Source organism: Eumetopias jubatus, unplaced genomic scaffold, assembly GCF_037043125.1.
Source record: "Eumetopias jubatus isolate StellerSeaLion01/CBP00866 unplaced genomic scaffold, mEumJub1_p1.0 scaffold_17, whole genome shotgun sequence".
NCBI classification, from domain to species: domain Eukaryota; kingdom Metazoa; phylum Chordata; class Mammalia; order Carnivora; family Otariidae; genus Eumetopias; species Eumetopias jubatus.
The window spans coordinates 29,317,302-29,333,800 of NW_028274823.1; the positions used below are offsets into that span (position 1 = coordinate 29,317,302).

The 16,499-nt window shown below is 47.8% G+C and overlaps 1 protein-coding gene across 5 annotated transcripts in view; it reads left to right on the forward strand.

Moving 5' to 3' along the window:
- SEC31B (SEC31 homolog B, COPII component) overlaps positions 1-16,201 on the forward strand; it is a 32,898-nt gene extending 16,697 nt beyond the window's left edge. For 4 of the 5 annotated variants that reach the window (XM_028098873.2, XM_028098872.2, XM_028098878.2 and 1 more), the window contains 16 exons: positions 2,931-3,161; positions 5,537-5,611; positions 5,873-5,971; positions 6,314-6,413; positions 6,921-7,099; positions 7,362-7,488; positions 7,856-8,001; positions 8,730-8,903; positions 9,400-9,555; positions 11,937-12,114; positions 12,565-12,879; positions 13,137-13,195; positions 13,713-13,859; positions 14,160-14,279; positions 14,748-14,819; positions 15,045-16,201. In XM_028098873.2, the coding sequence (XP_027954674.1) occupies positions 2,931-3,161; positions 5,537-5,611; positions 5,873-5,971; positions 6,314-6,413; positions 6,921-7,099; positions 7,362-7,488; positions 7,856-8,001; positions 8,730-8,903; positions 9,400-9,555; positions 11,937-12,114; positions 12,565-12,879; positions 13,137-13,195; positions 13,713-13,859; positions 14,160-14,279; positions 14,748-14,819; positions 15,045-15,224 (2,358 nt within the window). In that variant the 3' untranslated portion in view covers positions 15,225-16,201. The remainder of the gene's footprint in view (positions 1-2,930; positions 3,162-5,536; positions 5,612-5,872; positions 5,972-6,313; positions 6,414-6,920; positions 7,100-7,361; positions 7,489-7,855; positions 8,002-8,729; positions 8,904-9,399; positions 9,556-11,936; positions 12,115-12,564; positions 12,880-13,136; positions 13,196-13,712; positions 13,860-14,159; positions 14,280-14,747; positions 14,820-15,044) is intronic. The other variant, XM_028098876.2, reaches the window with a different exon arrangement.
- The last annotated feature ends 298 nt before the right edge of the window (positions 16,202-16,499 follow it).

Sequence of the window (16,499 nt, forward strand, 5' to 3'; positions counted from 1 at the left end):
TGGTTATAGAGAACTGCCTGAGATTCCACCTGATTTTTCTCTAACCCTTACATGTCTGGACTGGTAGTCCAGACATGTAAGGGTTAGAAATACAAAGCAGGAAAGAAAAAAAATACATAAATTCCATCCTGTCACTCCTCTGCCCAAAACCTTTGACTCCCATTCCCTTATGGACTTACCTTTCCAGTTTTTATCCTCACCTTATTCTTATGTGTTCCCTAGGTTCCAGTTACATATGACTCCTTTCTGTTCCACAAATAACTCCTCAACTTTGCTGCTTCTGCATGTACCCTGCCCTTCACTTCTCTCCTGAGCCACTGAATCCTACTATAGTCTTTTATGGTCCCTTGCTTAAGTACCACCCCCTCCGCAATGCCTGTCTTTAAACCCTTGTCAAACTTCACTTCCAGGATTTCTACTCCTGTAATGATGCATTCTAACTGTACTAAGGTTACTTAAATACATGTTTGGAGACCCTACTAAGTAATAGACTCCTTGAAGATAGGGACCACATTTTGTTCATTTTTATCCCTAAAGCAAGTGCTTCTCAAACTTTAATGCACATACAGATCACCTGGGGAATCTTATGAAAATTCAGATTCTGGTTCATTCAGTCTAGGGTAGGGCCCAAGATTCTGATTTTCCAACAAGTTCCCAGGTGGTGCCCTTGCGGCTGGTCTGAGGAGTGGCAGGGTCCTAAAGCACTTAATCCAGTGCTTTAAATACTAGGTTTGAACTGAAAACAGATGTGTCAAATAAGTGGTTCTTGTGTTCACAGCCTCCAGTTTTATTGTGGAGGTAAAGCTAACATAGGAGGCAGTGAGGTGAAGAATTCTGATGTTGAGAGAAGTACATTCCTCTTGTTTGTTTGTTTGTTTCAGGAGGTAATTCTGTGTTTTAATTTTTTGAGGAATCACCATACCATTTTCCACAGCAGCTTCACAATATTTCCAACAGCAATGCCTAAGAGTTTCATTTTCTCTACATCAGCCCCAATACTTATTTTATGCCTTTTTTAAATAAAGATTTTATTTATTCAATAGAGAGAGAGCACACAAGCAGGGGGAGAGGCAGAGGGAGAGGGAGAAGCAGACTTCCCACTGAGCTGGGAGCCCAACGCGGGGCTCGACCCCAGGACCTGGAGATCATGACCTGAGCTGAAGGCGGATGCTTAACCATCTGAGCCACCCAGGTGCTCTGATTTTCTGCCTTTTTTTATTGAAGTACAGTTGATGCACAATGTTACATTTAGTTTCAGGTGTACCGCTTAGTGACTGACAAGTCTGTATGTTATGCCGTACTCACCACAAGTGTAGCTACAGCGCGATGCTTGTGTCATGGACTGTGTTCCCTCTGCTGTGCCTCTCATCCCTATGACTTACCCGTCCCATACCTAGAAGCCTGTGCCTCCCACTCCACCTCACCCATTTTGCCCATCCTCCCACCCCTCTCCTCTCTGGCACCCACCAGTTTCTTTGTATTTATGGGTCTGTCTGGAGAGGCCTGTATTTTTTTTTAAGATTTATTTATTTATTTGAGAGAGAGAGAGTGCCCATGCATAGCTGGGGGGAGGGGGCAGATGGAGAGAGAGAGAGAGAGAATCTCAAGCAGACTTCCGGCCAAGCAGCTCGATACGGAGCTCGATCCCATTATCCTGAGATCATGACCTAAGCTGAAATCAAAAAGTCGGACACTTAACCAGCTGAGCCACCCAGGCACCTGAGGCCTGCATTCTTATCATAGCTCTGTCACTTATTAGCTGGGTAACCTTGGGCAGTTCGACTGTCTGTAAAACAGGGATAGTAGTACCTGCTCAGCTTATGTTAGTGAATTGACATGAATCTCAAATAAGAATATACATAAGCACTTTGTAAGACTATCAAATATTAACAAATCAAAAGTTAAGTTTGTTTTGTTTAGCACTAATCTGTAGTGTAGGTTTGTGCTGTGGGAATCAAGTGAAGAATTCCAACTGGGAAAGTTCATTAAGGAGGAGGTCTCAGGAAAGGAAATAGTGAAGGGTTGGGAAGTAAGCAGTAGTTGTCAACCATGGCTGCAACCTGAAGAACTTTCAAATATACTGATGTCTAGTCCCACCACCAGAGATTCAGACTTTATTGACCAGAGTGCAGCCTCATGACTCTGGATAGGTCCTCAGGTTGTGTTAATGTGCAGCCACGGTGGAGACCTGCTAGAGTCAAGGAACTTTACTAAGCTCTGCTTGGTGACAGATGCTTTAGGTAGGGTACCTAATTGTGTGAGAAGGATGCTCAGGTGGGGCTGTTTTGGTGGTTGAAGGCTCAGAAGGCAGAATGAACTGGCACTTTGGGGATGTGGAGAGATCACATAAATGAGCAGGGAGAGAGAGGCTAGAGAGTCTAGCCCTGACTTTGGAGGAGCTTAAGCTCTCTTTTGTGGCCTTTGAAACCGGAACACACTGCTAAGCAGCCATAGGTACAGGGTGGTAGCCTAAGGCTTGGATTGGAGGAGGAAAACTCAGAGGCCAGCCACCTCTTCCAATAACCTAGGCGTGCTAGCACTGGGGATGGGGCAGGGGGCTCTGTGTGAGAGGCACTGCCTAAGAAGAGGTAAGACTGCTGTTCCGTGGCTGTAGCTGTGGTGGGTATAAAGACCATGATGACGCCAAGGCGTTTAGTCCAGGTGACTAGGAGAATGGTGCTACCAGCCCGGGTCAGAAGGTGAGCACCATGTGCTAGAGTTTTATGCTGATGGTGCTAAAAATTTAGAGGTGGTTTAGGTAGAGGGGTGCATTTTCTGCTCATTTCCTGATCCTATTCCACCCCAGGAGTTCTTATTGTTGATTTCTTATCCTAGGGTCGACCAATAAATAGCCTTCCCTGTGATGTGGACTTGGTGTCAATTTTTAGCTTGAAGATACAACCTTCACCCTTCTTGTTTTTCCTCACCAGTTTGGAGGGAAGCTGGTTACCTTTGGCCTCCCCAGCACCCCTGCCCATCAGGTGCCACAGCCTTGCCTCCGCCTAGTCTTCATCAGTCAAGTCATCACAGAATCTGAATTACTGAGGCGGTCAGCTGAGCTGTGGGAGGCCCTGGAATCAGGAAATCTTCTGAATTATTGTCAGAACAAGATCGAACAAACATCACTGCAAAGTGAAAAGATGCTCTGGCAATTCCTGAAGGTAGGAAGCCTGAGGCTGGCTGCTCCAAAGTGTGTTTCCCCAAAGCCGGAAACTCTGGGAGATGGACAACCACATTGTGACCTAGATTACAGAGGCCCTGACCTCTCAGGCTTTTTCCTACACCACACCACCCTCTGGACACAGAATCTTCACCTTTTACCAGTGTCTCAGAGACCTTTTGCAGCTAAGGAAGCTGAGGGGTACAAGTGACATTTGCCTTTTTTGCTTCTATTGCTGATGTCCTAGATACTTTACCAGGGCCAAGGTGAAGGCTTTTATGCCATGCCAAAGGGCAGATGACGTGATGGGAAGAGAGAAGAGAAAGGAAAGGAAGGAAAGAGGATTGGCTGGAAGGGGGCATCATCATGAGAAGGCTTTGAGTTTGTTTCAGGTAACCCAAGGCAAGTTATTGTGGTGGGACTCAGGGCTTAAGTCCCAGTTTACTCTGGAGGCATGGACCAAGTTCAGTGCTAATGAAATTTTAAGTTGTGCATGACATCAGGAGGAGTGTTCCACCTGTCAAAGGAATTGAGTGGATGGGAGGAGAGAACTAAAGGGGGAAAGAGAACTGACTGGACAGGCGGTGAGAGATTATTCAAAGCTTTGGGATCATAGTGAATAATGCAAAAAGGACAGAGCTGTCCCAGGGGATCTAAGAAGGGCTTGGGTCTATGCTTCAGACGTAGTAGAACTTTGTGATGGTAGACACCAGGAATCTGGGAAGGAGACAGGATTTGAGAAGGATCATCAACTGTAGAGTGAAGCTAGAAAAAGGTGTGGGAAGAAAAGAATAAGAAATGATGCTTTTGTTGTAATCAGAATACGGGCAACTGCTCCAGGAATGATGGAATGGGAAAGAGAATAGAGGGCATCATCAGGAGTTGAGCCTTTCTTCTGAACAAAGGAGGCAGCAGTACTTAAGGATAGAAGGGAGTCTGGCTGAAAACCGACCCAAGAGCTGTCCATTATGATGGTTCTGAAGCTGAATGTGGCTGAACATTTCCAAAGGACAAATATGGGAGAAGAAGGGAGCCCTGAGAGACTGTGAGAAAGATAGTAGTCAGAATTCATGGCTCTGGGTAGGGCAAATGAAGGGCCCAGCCAGCTAACCCAGATTAAGGTACGGCTTCAGGAAGGCTTGGCCCCCAGTATCTGGGACACTGAGTGGGTAAGCTGACTTTGTTTTCTTTTTTTTTTTTTTAAAGATTTTATTTATTTATTTGACAGAGAGAGAGAGATCACAAGTAGGCAGACAGGCAGGCAGGTAGAGGGAGAGGGAGAAGCAGGCTCCCTGCTGAGCAGGGAGCCCGATGTGGGGCTCGGTCCCAGGACCCTGGGATCATGACCTGAGCCGAAGGCAGACGCTTAACCGACTGAGCCACCCAGGCACACCTAAGCTGACTTTGTTTATTGTATCTGTGCAGCTTCTACCACGAACTATGCTTTCAAGTAGTTTTTTTTTTTTTAAAGATTTTATTTCTTAGAGAGAGAAAGAGATCACAAGTAGGCAGACAGGCAGGCAGAGGGAGAGGGAGAAGCAGACTCCCCGCTGAGCAGGGAGCCCGATGCGGGTCTCGATCCGAGGACCCTGGGATTATGACCTGAGCCGAAGACAGACGCTTAACGGACTGAACTACCCAGGCGCCCCTTCAACTAGATATTTTAGACTCACAAGACTCTGTAGGTTCACTTGGCATCAGTCTCCTCAGAAGGATGTGGGACAGGAACCACGGCTTCGCAGGGCAGCCGGAGGTGGCGCTCTTCTGTGGGGGTTCTTGCAGCAGCCCATGCAGCAGTTCAGAGTTCTTGTCACCTCCCTGAAAGACAGCTCAGGTACAAGGTGATGAGATGCACACAAGGCAGGTGTGTCAGTGGCCCTGGTTTTGAAACCTCGTGCCCACAAGAGCCAATGTCTCTTGTACCCACTTCAAAAATGTTTCTAGAGTCCCTACAAGAGATCTTTTCAGTTACAAGAGTCCTTGTAATCGGAAGCCTGGAGCGTGGTGTCCACAGATGCTATTTAAGTTTTGTATAGTTCCAGTCCAGATACAATTTATCCATCACAAGCAATGTTGCCTGGAAACATAGGTGATGTTTGACTCTTACCAGGTAACCAGGCTAACAGATCTAGTAAGTCAACAGAAGGTCCAGTTCTCATGTAGAAGTGGGAGAGGGTTTTGTTAACACCACGCCTCTAGCCCAGCAGGATCAAATCCAGGGAGAAAAAGGGCAGAGATGGTGTTGGCCTCCGTAGGGCACTTCTGGTAGTATGAAGAACTATATTAGAGGGTTCACTGGCACGGATGTTCGGCTTATGCAAGAGAGGGTCATTCACATTGATTTAATGGAGACTTGTGTGTTCTGTGGTTTATTAGGTGACCTTAGAGGAAGACTCCAGAATGAAATTTCTAAAACTATTAGGATACAGTAAAGATGAGTTCCAGGAGAAGGTAAGCTGCTTTCACATCAGAGGCACGTACTTGAAGCAGAGAAGAAGAGAATGCTGTCAGTGGAAACCGTCTCAGTGACCTCTTTCTGGGCTTCATTAACGCATATACAAACCTTTTACCTCCTGGATGTAGGCTTTTCCCCAGGTAAATAGCCCAAGGATCTTAGAGAGTCCAGTTGGTGTGGTGTGGAGATGGGAAGAAAGCATAATAGGTGTTTGACTTTGTGCTGGGAAGAGGGTACTCATAGGTCTCTCCTTGCAGGTGGCCACGGGTTTGAAGAGTGACTTGGGGCTGGGTGACAGCCCTCAGGCCAAGGGACATGATCTCCACAGTAACAGACAGCAGGCTTTCTGCAGCCAGGTGTGGTTGGAGCCCAGACAGCCAGACCTGGGGTAGCACAGGAGACCTGCCTTTAGGGCATCTGCCCCTTCCTAGACGTTTGCTTTGCTCTCATAAAGTGCTTGGCTTCTGTAGAAGTCTTCAAACTCCTCATTTCTTGGAACCACAGTGAGACACAGAGTGCATAAGCTTTGGGGCTGGGAGAGGAGCTATGGACTAGAGCCCTTCCCAAACCTTATCTGGTTATTCTTTAGCTTTACCCATTAAGGGCCAGATAGTAGAGCTCCCAGAGAGAGCTACTAAGCCAGCTGTCTGTTTTCAGGTTCATTTCCAAAATAGCCACCTCTTTCCTTTCTTGTGCAGACCTCCGAACACATCACAGAGGAAGCCTCTGCCTCCTCATCCTTCTTTGATGAGCTGGTCCCTCAGAATATGACTCCATGGGAGATCCCTATCACAGAAGGTACTCTGATCCTGAGGGAGAGAAATGCTCTATATGGGAGTAGGTGGGCTCAGAGTTCTTGGGCTTGAGAACATTTTCTTCTTGTCCCCTGCCTCCTGCCTCCCTCCCACCATCACAAATGCTGAGTGGTTCTGTTACTGGTTGGAGCTCTCTCTGGATTTTTATGGATACATCTTTCCTGTGGAAGGGCTTCTAGCAAATTTTTTTCCTACTGTTTTCCTACTTAAAAGACTGTGACTCTGTTTTTGCTGAGCAACCACACACTATACCTCTAATGTTGCCATATGAGGCTCTCCCTCATCTTTAGCCCTGTCCTTAGAGAGTTACCACTGGACCTGGCACTCTGGGACAGCCCACTACATTTTGTTGTTGAGGAATGAAACTTGGGAGTTTTGTTTGGGGCAAGGGAGGCTGAGTGATACAGAGATAGAAGGGGTGTACTATGGGCACTGTAGGGAAGCTAGGGTCTGAGGGAGGCTCACATGGAGGGGATGCCTCTGCCTGCAGACACTGATGGACTCCTGAGCCAGGCTCTCCTGCTTGGAGAACTACGCCCTGCTGTGGAGCTGTGTCTGAAAGAAGAGCGCTTTGCTGATGCCATCATCCTGGCCCAGGCTGGGGGCGCAGATCTGCTAAAGCAAACACAGGAGTGCTACTGGGCCAAGAAGAAAACCAGAATCTCTTCGGTAACTGCCCACTGTGCAGGAGAGGAGGGAAGGGATTACTGGGACTTTGTCAGGCGGATGCCTACACCTTGATGTTTAGAAGATCTGCCAGGCTCTCCCTCTCCCCACTCCAGCCACCCCTACCTCACCCGCAACCCCTAGTCAGTGGTCTAATAGGAAGCCTGTTCACCAATGGTTTTTCTTAGCACGTCCCTGTGTGTGACTCTGATGGCCTGTGTTGGATGGATGGCTAATGACCTCCTTCCATCTCTGCCCATTATAGCTGCTAGCCTGTGTTGTACGGAAGAATTGGGAGGATATGGTTTCTGCCTGTAGCCTGCAGAACTGGAAAGAGGCACTGGCCTTGCTACTGACATACTCTGGGCCAGAGAAATTCCCTGAGCTCTGTGGTAGGTAGCCCTGGGTTTCAGGATGGAGTGGTGTGACTCTAGCATGGAGTTAACGGACACGGTGAGGGAGGAGGCAGAGGAGCAGCCTGAGCTCTGGGAGGCCAGGCCGTGTTGTCAAGGCCACGGTCTGGTTCAGCTGGGAGGCAAGGACTGTAGTAGGGATCAGTATTGTCCTGTTTTACTTTTTCTCGTTACATATTGATGCAAGAGCTCCGCCCTTCACTGTAGTGCAAAATTGGCCTCATTACTGTCCAAAGCCACTGTGGTTACTTGTCCCAGCTCATGATCCTCCACCTATTTTCAAACAGGAGGATGAGAAGAAGCATAGGAAAGCTATGCCATTAAAGAATTTTCCTTCTCTCTGCAGACATGCTGGGTACTCGCATGGAGCAGGAGGGTGGCAGAGCACTAATCTCCGAAGCCAGACTCTGTTATGTGTGCTCAGGCAGTGTGGAGCAGCTGGTGGAGTGTTGGGCAAAATGCCACCAGGCTTCATCCCCCCTGGCTCTACAGGTACTCCTTCTCTGTAGGGCGCTGGCCACTCCATACCAGGCTCTTAGGAGAGGCTATTGATAGGGATGTGCAGGGACATCAGAGGCGAGTCTTCTGGGTACCCAGGCTGGGATCAGTATATTAGGGAGTAGAAAAGGGCCTTCAATGTCTGGGACCTTTTCCCAGGGATGAGCTAGCACCTTCCTCTCTCCTTCCCAGTCAGGGGAGACTGCGCAACAGCTGCTTAGGTATTAACCTTCATAATTTTTTCCCACTTTAGGTTTGGTTATACAAGCTTATTCTCTATTTGAATAATTGTGAGCCTGGGCCTCCTATTAGCTGCTATGAAAAGTTCTGTGGGTTTAAATTTTACCAGACACTCTACAGGTAACTAGAGAAGACTCATAGGAAGACAAAGTCACAGATGAAACGATAGTATAACAGACCCTGAAATTGATGATGTACTAGCAGAGGAAAGGGTAAAGAAAGCAAAAAAAAGAGGCAGAGATGTATGAGAGTCTAAGACCCAGATGGACCCAGTTGAAGCAAATGCTAATAGCTTGGGAGGTGAGGCCAAGAGGCTCTTCTCTAACTATTACATCTCTTACATATCATCACTTGCTGCCTATACCTGGCCATGGCCAGGTACCCTCATACCCATAGTGGGAAGTCCCTGGGTGAACTGCCTGGTCTTAGGGAGCAGGATGTGCTTTGAAGAGACCTGACTGCCTTTATCCCTGTTCCTATAGGACCTGATGGAGAAGGTGATGGTCCTTAATAGGAGCTTGGAGCTACTGCGGGGTCCTGACGGGGTGAGCTCAGGCCCTGCCACAACCTGCAGGGTCACTCAGTATGCCAACCTCCTGGCAGCCCAGGGCAGCCTGGCCACTGCCATGGGCTACCTACCCAGTGACTGTACTCAGGTGAGTGGGACCACATACAGAGAGCAAACCATTTCAGTCATCTAACATTGGCTGAGCACTGACATGTTCTAGGCACTATGCAAATGCTGGAATTCTAGAATAAATGAGATCTAGTCCCTTAGGAAGCTCACAGTCCCTTGGGGGAAATCAGATGTCAGTAACTTACAGTGTTATAACAGAAGCTTATACTAGGCACTGTGGGACTCCAGGAAAGGGGCTGGTTTTGCCCAGAGCAGTCAAGGAAGGCTTTCCAGTGGTTAAACCAGTTGAGCTGGACCTTTGAAAAGAAGCAGCTTCCCGGCAGATGTAGAGCATTCTAGGCAGAAGGAACAGTAGGGAGGGAGGCTTGGCAGGGATTAGGGACCTTTGAGTCATCTAAGGTGGCTGAAGTGTAGAGGGCCAACTGAAGTTTGAAGGCTATATGGGGCCAGGCTTATAAGAAAGGATGTTTACTTGTTTTAATTAACACAGTTCTTCACTATTGTAACTTTTGTAGCCCCCAGTTCAGCAGCTGAGAGATCGACTTTTTCATGCCCAAGGTTCTGGTGTCTTGAGCCAACAGTGTCCTCCTTTCCCCTTCCCACGGGTTGTTGTGGGAGCTACCCCCCACTCTAAAACATCTTACAGATTGGAATTCCGGCCTTCTCACCAGGTAAGACCTGGTTTGGTTTGTTCATTCATTTGCTCATTCATTCAAAAATACTTATTAAATGTCTACCAGGTACCAAGCATGGTTCTAGACACTTGGAATATATTAGTGAAAAAAAATGATAAAAATTCTCAACTTTGTAGAGCGTAGATGCAGTTATTTTTCTAATAACTGCTTGTCAAACAACTGCTAGGCTCTTAGAACAGAAATGTGGACAAACCATGATTCATGCCCTTAATTAGCTCATAGTCTAGTAGAAAGATAGATATGTAAAAACTAAGTACACTAAAATTCATCAATGCCATGATTAGGGTATGATAAGGTGACATGGGGTCACACAGAAAAAAGCAACTTAGTCTTTTGAGGAGGGGGAGAAGTTTAGGGAATGTTTTAGAATGAGTATGATGTTTGATCTGAGTATTGAAGATTAAAAGTTATTTAGGCAAGGGAAGGAGTAGGTAAATGCTATTTCAAGCAGTGGGAACAGCATGTACAAAAGCACTGAAGGGAGAGTAAGCAAAGCCCACTTAAGGAACTACTAATATTTTAATGGGGCTGCAAAACAGGTGTTTGTTGTAGGGGAGTGAGGTTAGATGAAGCTGGAGTAACAGGTAGGAGATAGAGCAGGAGGGACCTGGAATTCTGTGCTAAAGACCTTAGACTTGACCCTGAAATTGAATGGTCTTATGCAGGGGAATGACTAGCTATGTATTTAGGAAGGGCAAGGCTGGAGGCATTTAAGAGGCAATCGTAAGAGATGATGAGGACATGAAATGACGGACCTAAAGCTGGAGAATGAGATTGGATTTAAGATAATAGGTAGAATTGACCGAAATTGGTGATGGTTTAGAGGAGTCTGTGAAGTGGGGGAACTGACCCCCAGGCACTAACCAGTACCCAGATGGTTAGGGTGCTATTAACTTATGATACCAGGATCCTGCTGGAGGGACTGGGGAACAAAATCCAGCAAGATGGTAAGTAGAGGTACCAGGCGGAAGCTCTGATGATTCATCCTGTCCCAGCTTCAGTTCTCGTCTTAATTTTCTTTCTTCTTTCCTCCTTCTTTCCCCTCCCTCCTCTTCCTTCTCCCACCCCCTCTCTCTTTCTATCTCTCCGCCTCTCCCTCTCTCCTTTCTATTTTGAAATAATTATAGATTCACAGGGAGTTGCAAAGAAATGTACTGAGAAGTCTCATGCATCACATCCCCACTCCCCACTTCATGCCAGTGTCCCACACAACCATAGTACAATGTCAAAACCAAGAAACTGATATTAGTATAATCCATAGATTCAGATCTCACTAGTGTGTGTGTGTATAACTATGTAAGAATTTGTCTTCTCACCTTTTAAACAGGGTCCCTCACAAAGCAAAAATTTTTAATTTTATAAGGTCCAATTTATAGTTTTCTTTCTATGGATCATGGCTTTTATGTCTTTGCCAGTCCACAGTCTCCTAAAGTTTTCCTATGTTCTTTCTAAAAGTTTTATAGTTTTATGTTTTACAGTTAAGTCTGTGTTCTATTTTGAGTTCATTTTTGCATATGGTGTGAAGTTTAGGTCAAGCTTCTTCTTTTTTTTTTTTTTTGCCAATGGATATCCATAATCATTTATTGAAAAGGCTGTCTCGGGATGCCTGGGTGGCTCAGTCGGTTAAGCATCTGCCTTCAGCTCAGGTCATGATCCCAGGGTCCTGGAATTGAGCCCCACATCGGGCTCCCTGCTCAGTGGGGTGCCTGCTTCTCCCTCTCCCTCTGCCTGCTGCTCTGCCTACTTGTGCTCTCTCTCTCTGACAATAAATAAATAAATTCTTAAAAAAAAAAAAAAAAGAAAAGGCTGTCTCTCCTCCATTGAACTGATTTTGCTCCTTTGTCAAAAACTAACTGGGCATATTTTTATGGATTTATTTTTCGATCTCTGTTCTATTCTGTTGATCTGTGTGTCTTTCCCTCTGACAATACCACTCTGTCTTGAATACTACCTCTATATAGTAAGTCTTGACATGAGGAAGAATAATTCCTCCCACTTTGTTCTTTCTTTTTTAAGATTTTGTTTATTTGAGAGAGAGAGAGTGAGGGGGAGAGAGAGAGAAAGAGCACGAGCAGGGGGAGGGGCAGAGGAAGAAGGAGAAGCAGACTCCCCGCTGAGCAGGGAGCCTGATGCAGGGATCGTGGGACTCCAGGATCATGACCTGAGCCCAAGGCAGATGCTTAACAGACTGAGCCACCCAGGTGCCCCTCTTTGTCACTTTTTATAGAAACTTATCAGTTCTGTTGATTTTCATTTTAAGAGCTAGCTTTTTGTTTTATATTCTTTATTGTTCTTCTATTTTCAATTACTTACCTTTCTTTTCCTTTCCAAGTGCTGACCCTTTTTTCTCTTCATAGGTTCCAACTCCATCTCCAAGGCCAAGGATTTTCACACCTCAGTCATCACTGGTGACACCCTTGATACCTTCCCATCCTGGCCCTTATCAAAGCTTCCAAACACAGAATATAAATGATTACAGGGTACCTAAGCCCCAGGCAGCCCAGCCTTTGCCTTTGGGCCCTGGTGTAAGGCCTGGTAAGTGAGTGAGTGAGTGAGTCAATATTTGTCTGGGCAGAGCACGGAGGAAAACAGTTGGCATGGCCAGCATAGATATGGAAGGCATTATGTCTACTATGTAGCGAGAGGAGCTTAGAATTTGAAGTCTGAATCCCCAGTACTATCACTTACTGGCTTTGTATCTATGGGCAACAAACTTAGCCACTGTTTCTTTTGAAAAGTGAGAATAGCTATTATATTGGTCATTTCAACCCCACAGGATTGTTTTTAGGGTCAAATGAGGAATAGTTAAAAGTATTTTGTGAATGGTAGATCTCCATACACATACACTAATCTTTCATTATCATTATTAGGTTTGTTGTTTGTTTGTTTGTTTGTTTTATTGCTGCCTTATTCTTCCCTGATATGCTCTGAGTCTCTCCCAAATTGAAGTTTGATGGCAAATGGCCTGTTTCTGTTCCTTTTCAGCTTTATTTGAGCCACTGCTGTTAAGAGGGCAAAAAGCCCAAGTTCCTAACCCCATGGGGTTCCCTGGAACATGGCCTCTTCCTGGTCCACCTCCACCCATGGTACCCCCAGATGTCATACAGCCTGGCTCTACCTCCCTGGCCGAGACTACTCGACTGTTCCCTCCACTTCCTGTGAGACTACCAGGGGTCAGCCCTACAAGCTTCCGGTCCCTAGCCCCTCCTGTCAATTTCTCTGCGACACACCCTCCAGGAGGGCCAGGTGCTACATGCTGTAGTGCACTCCCAACCACTGGCCCCTCGACTGCTCACCCAGGTCAGTCTTCTTTCCACAGCTTCCGTCTTCTGGGTCATTGCCTCCTTCTCTTCCCCCTTCCACTATCACCTTAGGAGTCTTTCCTCACACCAAAGAATTGGGGGCCGGTGGGCTGGAGAATGTCAACTGAGCACATGGCTGGTCTGCAGAGGGAGGTGTGATTGACTCCAACTAAAATAATTTTGCTGGCCTTCAGACTGAAAATTTCCAGTGTTCCTGACTGTGCCCCTAAATACCTCTATCTTTGTGCTACGCAGGACCTCAAGATTCCTTGAAAAATGCCCCAGTGCCCAGGGCAGACCTCCAGAGGAAAAAGGTCAGTTCATTTCTTGCCACCTACCCCTCATACATTCACCAATGACCCACCTTCTAGTTTCTTCCAGAATTCAGCCTGTCCCTTTGTCAGGCACACAGACTGTCTTGTCTTTTTCCCCACTCATTCTTCTCCCCTCAGCCATCTTCTCTTTCCTTCTTGCATACATGTATCAGTCTCCCCATCTCCTGGCTCCCTACTCACTACTCTGTTCCCTTGATCACTCAGGACTTCTGTTGCTCTCTCTTTTCTTTAAGATTTATTTATTTATTTGACACAGAGAGAGAGATAGCGAGAGAGGGAACACAAGCAGGGGGAGTCGGAGAGGGAGGAGCAGGCTTCCCGCAGAGCAGGGAGCCTGATGTGGGGCTCGATCCCAGCACTCTGGGATCATGACCTGAGCCGAAGGCAGATGCTTAACTGACTGAGCCACCCAGGCGCCCCTTCTGTTACTCTCTCAGAGCAGGGCTTAGGAAGTCTCTCAGTTTAGACTCATATGCCTTTCTTTCTCTGGCTCTAGTTGCCAGAGACATTTATGCACCCGGCACCGATTACTGCTCCAGTTATGAGCCTCACCCCTGAGCCACGAGGGGTCCTTTCCTCACAGCCTTCTGTCCTTGGTGTGGGCCATGCTCCCCCAGGAGCTCCAGGAGAATTCAGCCTGCAGGTGAGAGGAATAGTGCGTTCCCTTCCTCTTGGAAACTGTCCAGCTCTCCTTGGGTATAGAAAAGCAGGGAGCATGGGTGGATGGGCCTCATTCCTCAGCGGGGAGGCCGATTCTGCACTGGGGAACTGGTGTGGACAGGTACCAAATGTCCTTACTGCAGAGAAGAGGGCGCGCCCCTTTCCCCAGCTTTGCTGTGCTCTAGTGGGGGCGTGTGACACTGAGTCACTGAGTACTAGTCTGTAGGGAATCTGTGAGAAGGACAGCTTGCCAGTCTGCCCTGTCTCCCTGCTCCTCCCTCAGCAACTTCAGCAGCGGCCCCCTGGGAAGGTGGAAAGGAAAGAGCTGTCTCCAGAGCATCAGTCCCTGAAGACCAGCTTTGAGAAGCTTCTGCAACGCTGCTCCCTGTTTGCCACTGATATGGTAAGTCTGAGCCTTCCCCACGATGTCTTCCTCACACCATTAGCTTGCTCCCAGGATCCCTGAGCTGTAGATCAGTTCCTTGTGTGACTCTTTTCTCATGGCTCGCGGACCCACTGTCTGTGTCTTGTACTTATTTGATATCTGTGTGGGGCAAGGGGTTGCGGGGCTCGGCTGGTCTGAGTCTAGCACCTAGGTAGCAGGGCCCAGCAGCATTGAGGCTTAACTCATGGAAAAGCAGCATGGGGCACTGGAGGGAGGGTGAAACTAGGAGTAAGGAGACCTGCTGTTCATGCACTGGCTGTGTCAGCTTAAGCAAGTCACTTACCCTCTTTGGGCCCCCATTTCCTCTCCTGTGAAATGAAAGCAGTAGTGTTAAGTCGTTCCAGCTCTGACATACTATGCTTCTCTAGAGTCCTGTGTAGTGTCAGTCTTAGGGGCTGGACTCAGAATCCATTTCTCTCCCTGCAGAAGACAAAACGGAAGCTGGATAAGGCAGCCCAACGTCTAGAATGTCTATATGCTAAGCTCTGCCAGGGCACAGTAAGTACACTTAGTGGTGCCCCTCTGCCCCCCACCATCACCTGTGGCCAAAGGGACGCCAGTATCCTCTCTCATAGGTCTCACTGACCTGGGTTTCCCACAAAATACATACATAGACATCTTGCCCGGCCTGGGCTCCAGAACTTAAATCCTCTCTTACCCTTCCATGCTCCCAGGGTAGGGTCTGGGTTGGGCTCCCTGACCTAAGCATCCGTCCCTCCACAGCTCTCACCTCATGTCCTGGCTGGGCTCCATGAGGTTGCCCGATGTGTGGACGCAGGAGACTTTGAGCAGGGCCTTGCGGTGCATGCCCAGGTGGTGGGCTGCAGCAGCTTCAGCGAGGTCTCCAGCTTCATGCTTGTCCTGAAGGCTGTCCTCACCATTGCTCATAAGCTGCACATGTAAACCAGGTAGCCTCTTTTGCCAGGAGGCTACTTCTGCTGTTACTTTACTCCTCCCTGCAGAAAAGGGGGAATTTTGGAATAGATTCTGTTTGTTTTTCCCCACGCTCTTCCCTTGCTGCCAGGGATATGATGCTGTGGGCTTGCCTGTGAACTAGCAGAGTGCCTGCTTTCCACGCCTTTATGCCTGGCCTTCTAGAATCCACCCAAGGCTCTCTCAGCCTCTGAGGCAGAGCAGAGAGCTGGTTCTTCACTTTCCCTGATACTGTACTCTGACAGGACCCAGAGCAGGGCATCTTCTCCCCCAGGGATATTCTGATTAAGTGGCTTCTGAGGGGGTGAGCAGGATCATTACCTCCAAGTCTACCTCTGCTGTACCCAGCTTGTGGGGCTTTTGTTTTTCCCCTTCCGTGGGTGATGAGCCTGACATTACCTTCTCCTTGCCTCTGACTTCATATTTCCAGGTCCTTTTTTCTCTGAGCCCTGGAGGCTGGGGTAGAGTTGACTGTTGTTCATCTTTTGAACAAGTCATGGACATGAGGGGTGGGTGCTGAGCGGAACCAAAAGGAGGAACTTTGGCCCTTTTTACAAGGACCTATTCATCTGCCAGTATTATAAGGGTGGGCTCGGCTAGGCGGAAAATAGAAGAGGTGCACTGCCTTTTGCTGGGAGCTGTCCTAGGCTGGGAAACAGGAGGAGAGGGACCACTGCCTGCAGGGAATTGTCCTGACTTGAACTGTCGGGCCCCTGGCACATGGCCCTCGACCATTCATTCTGTGATCATCAGCCCAGTTCTGGAATAGGAGCCGTATTAACAAAAGACTTTTCTAGCACTGCTCCTCAAGGGTTGGAGGCCCTTCTCCTCAGCCCCTACATGTCTCAGGGCTGCCTTCTTTGGCTGCACTTTTCATGGTTGAACTTTGCATTTGAAGCACTGATGTACGTAATGGGCAATAAAGCTGCTTTGATTTGGTTTTCTCAGTCATCTCCCAATTACTGTCTCCTCTGGGTCCTATTTTGCCCTTACCTCTCTTCCTAGACTCTTTGTTCTTGCTCCCTGTGCCCCAGTGAGGCAGGACACATGAGGAGTCTCGAGAGTTGAAGAAAGGAAGGTGCAAGGAGAAAGCCTTGCAGCGTCTGTGGCCACTCTGCTGTGTGTGTGTGTGTCTGTGTGTGTGTGCGCGCGTGTGTGTGTGTGTATGTCTCCGTCCGTGCCTGACGTTCAGCTCTAGGGTTTTCCCCACACCACTTCAGGGCCGAGCTCAGCTGCACAAAGGGG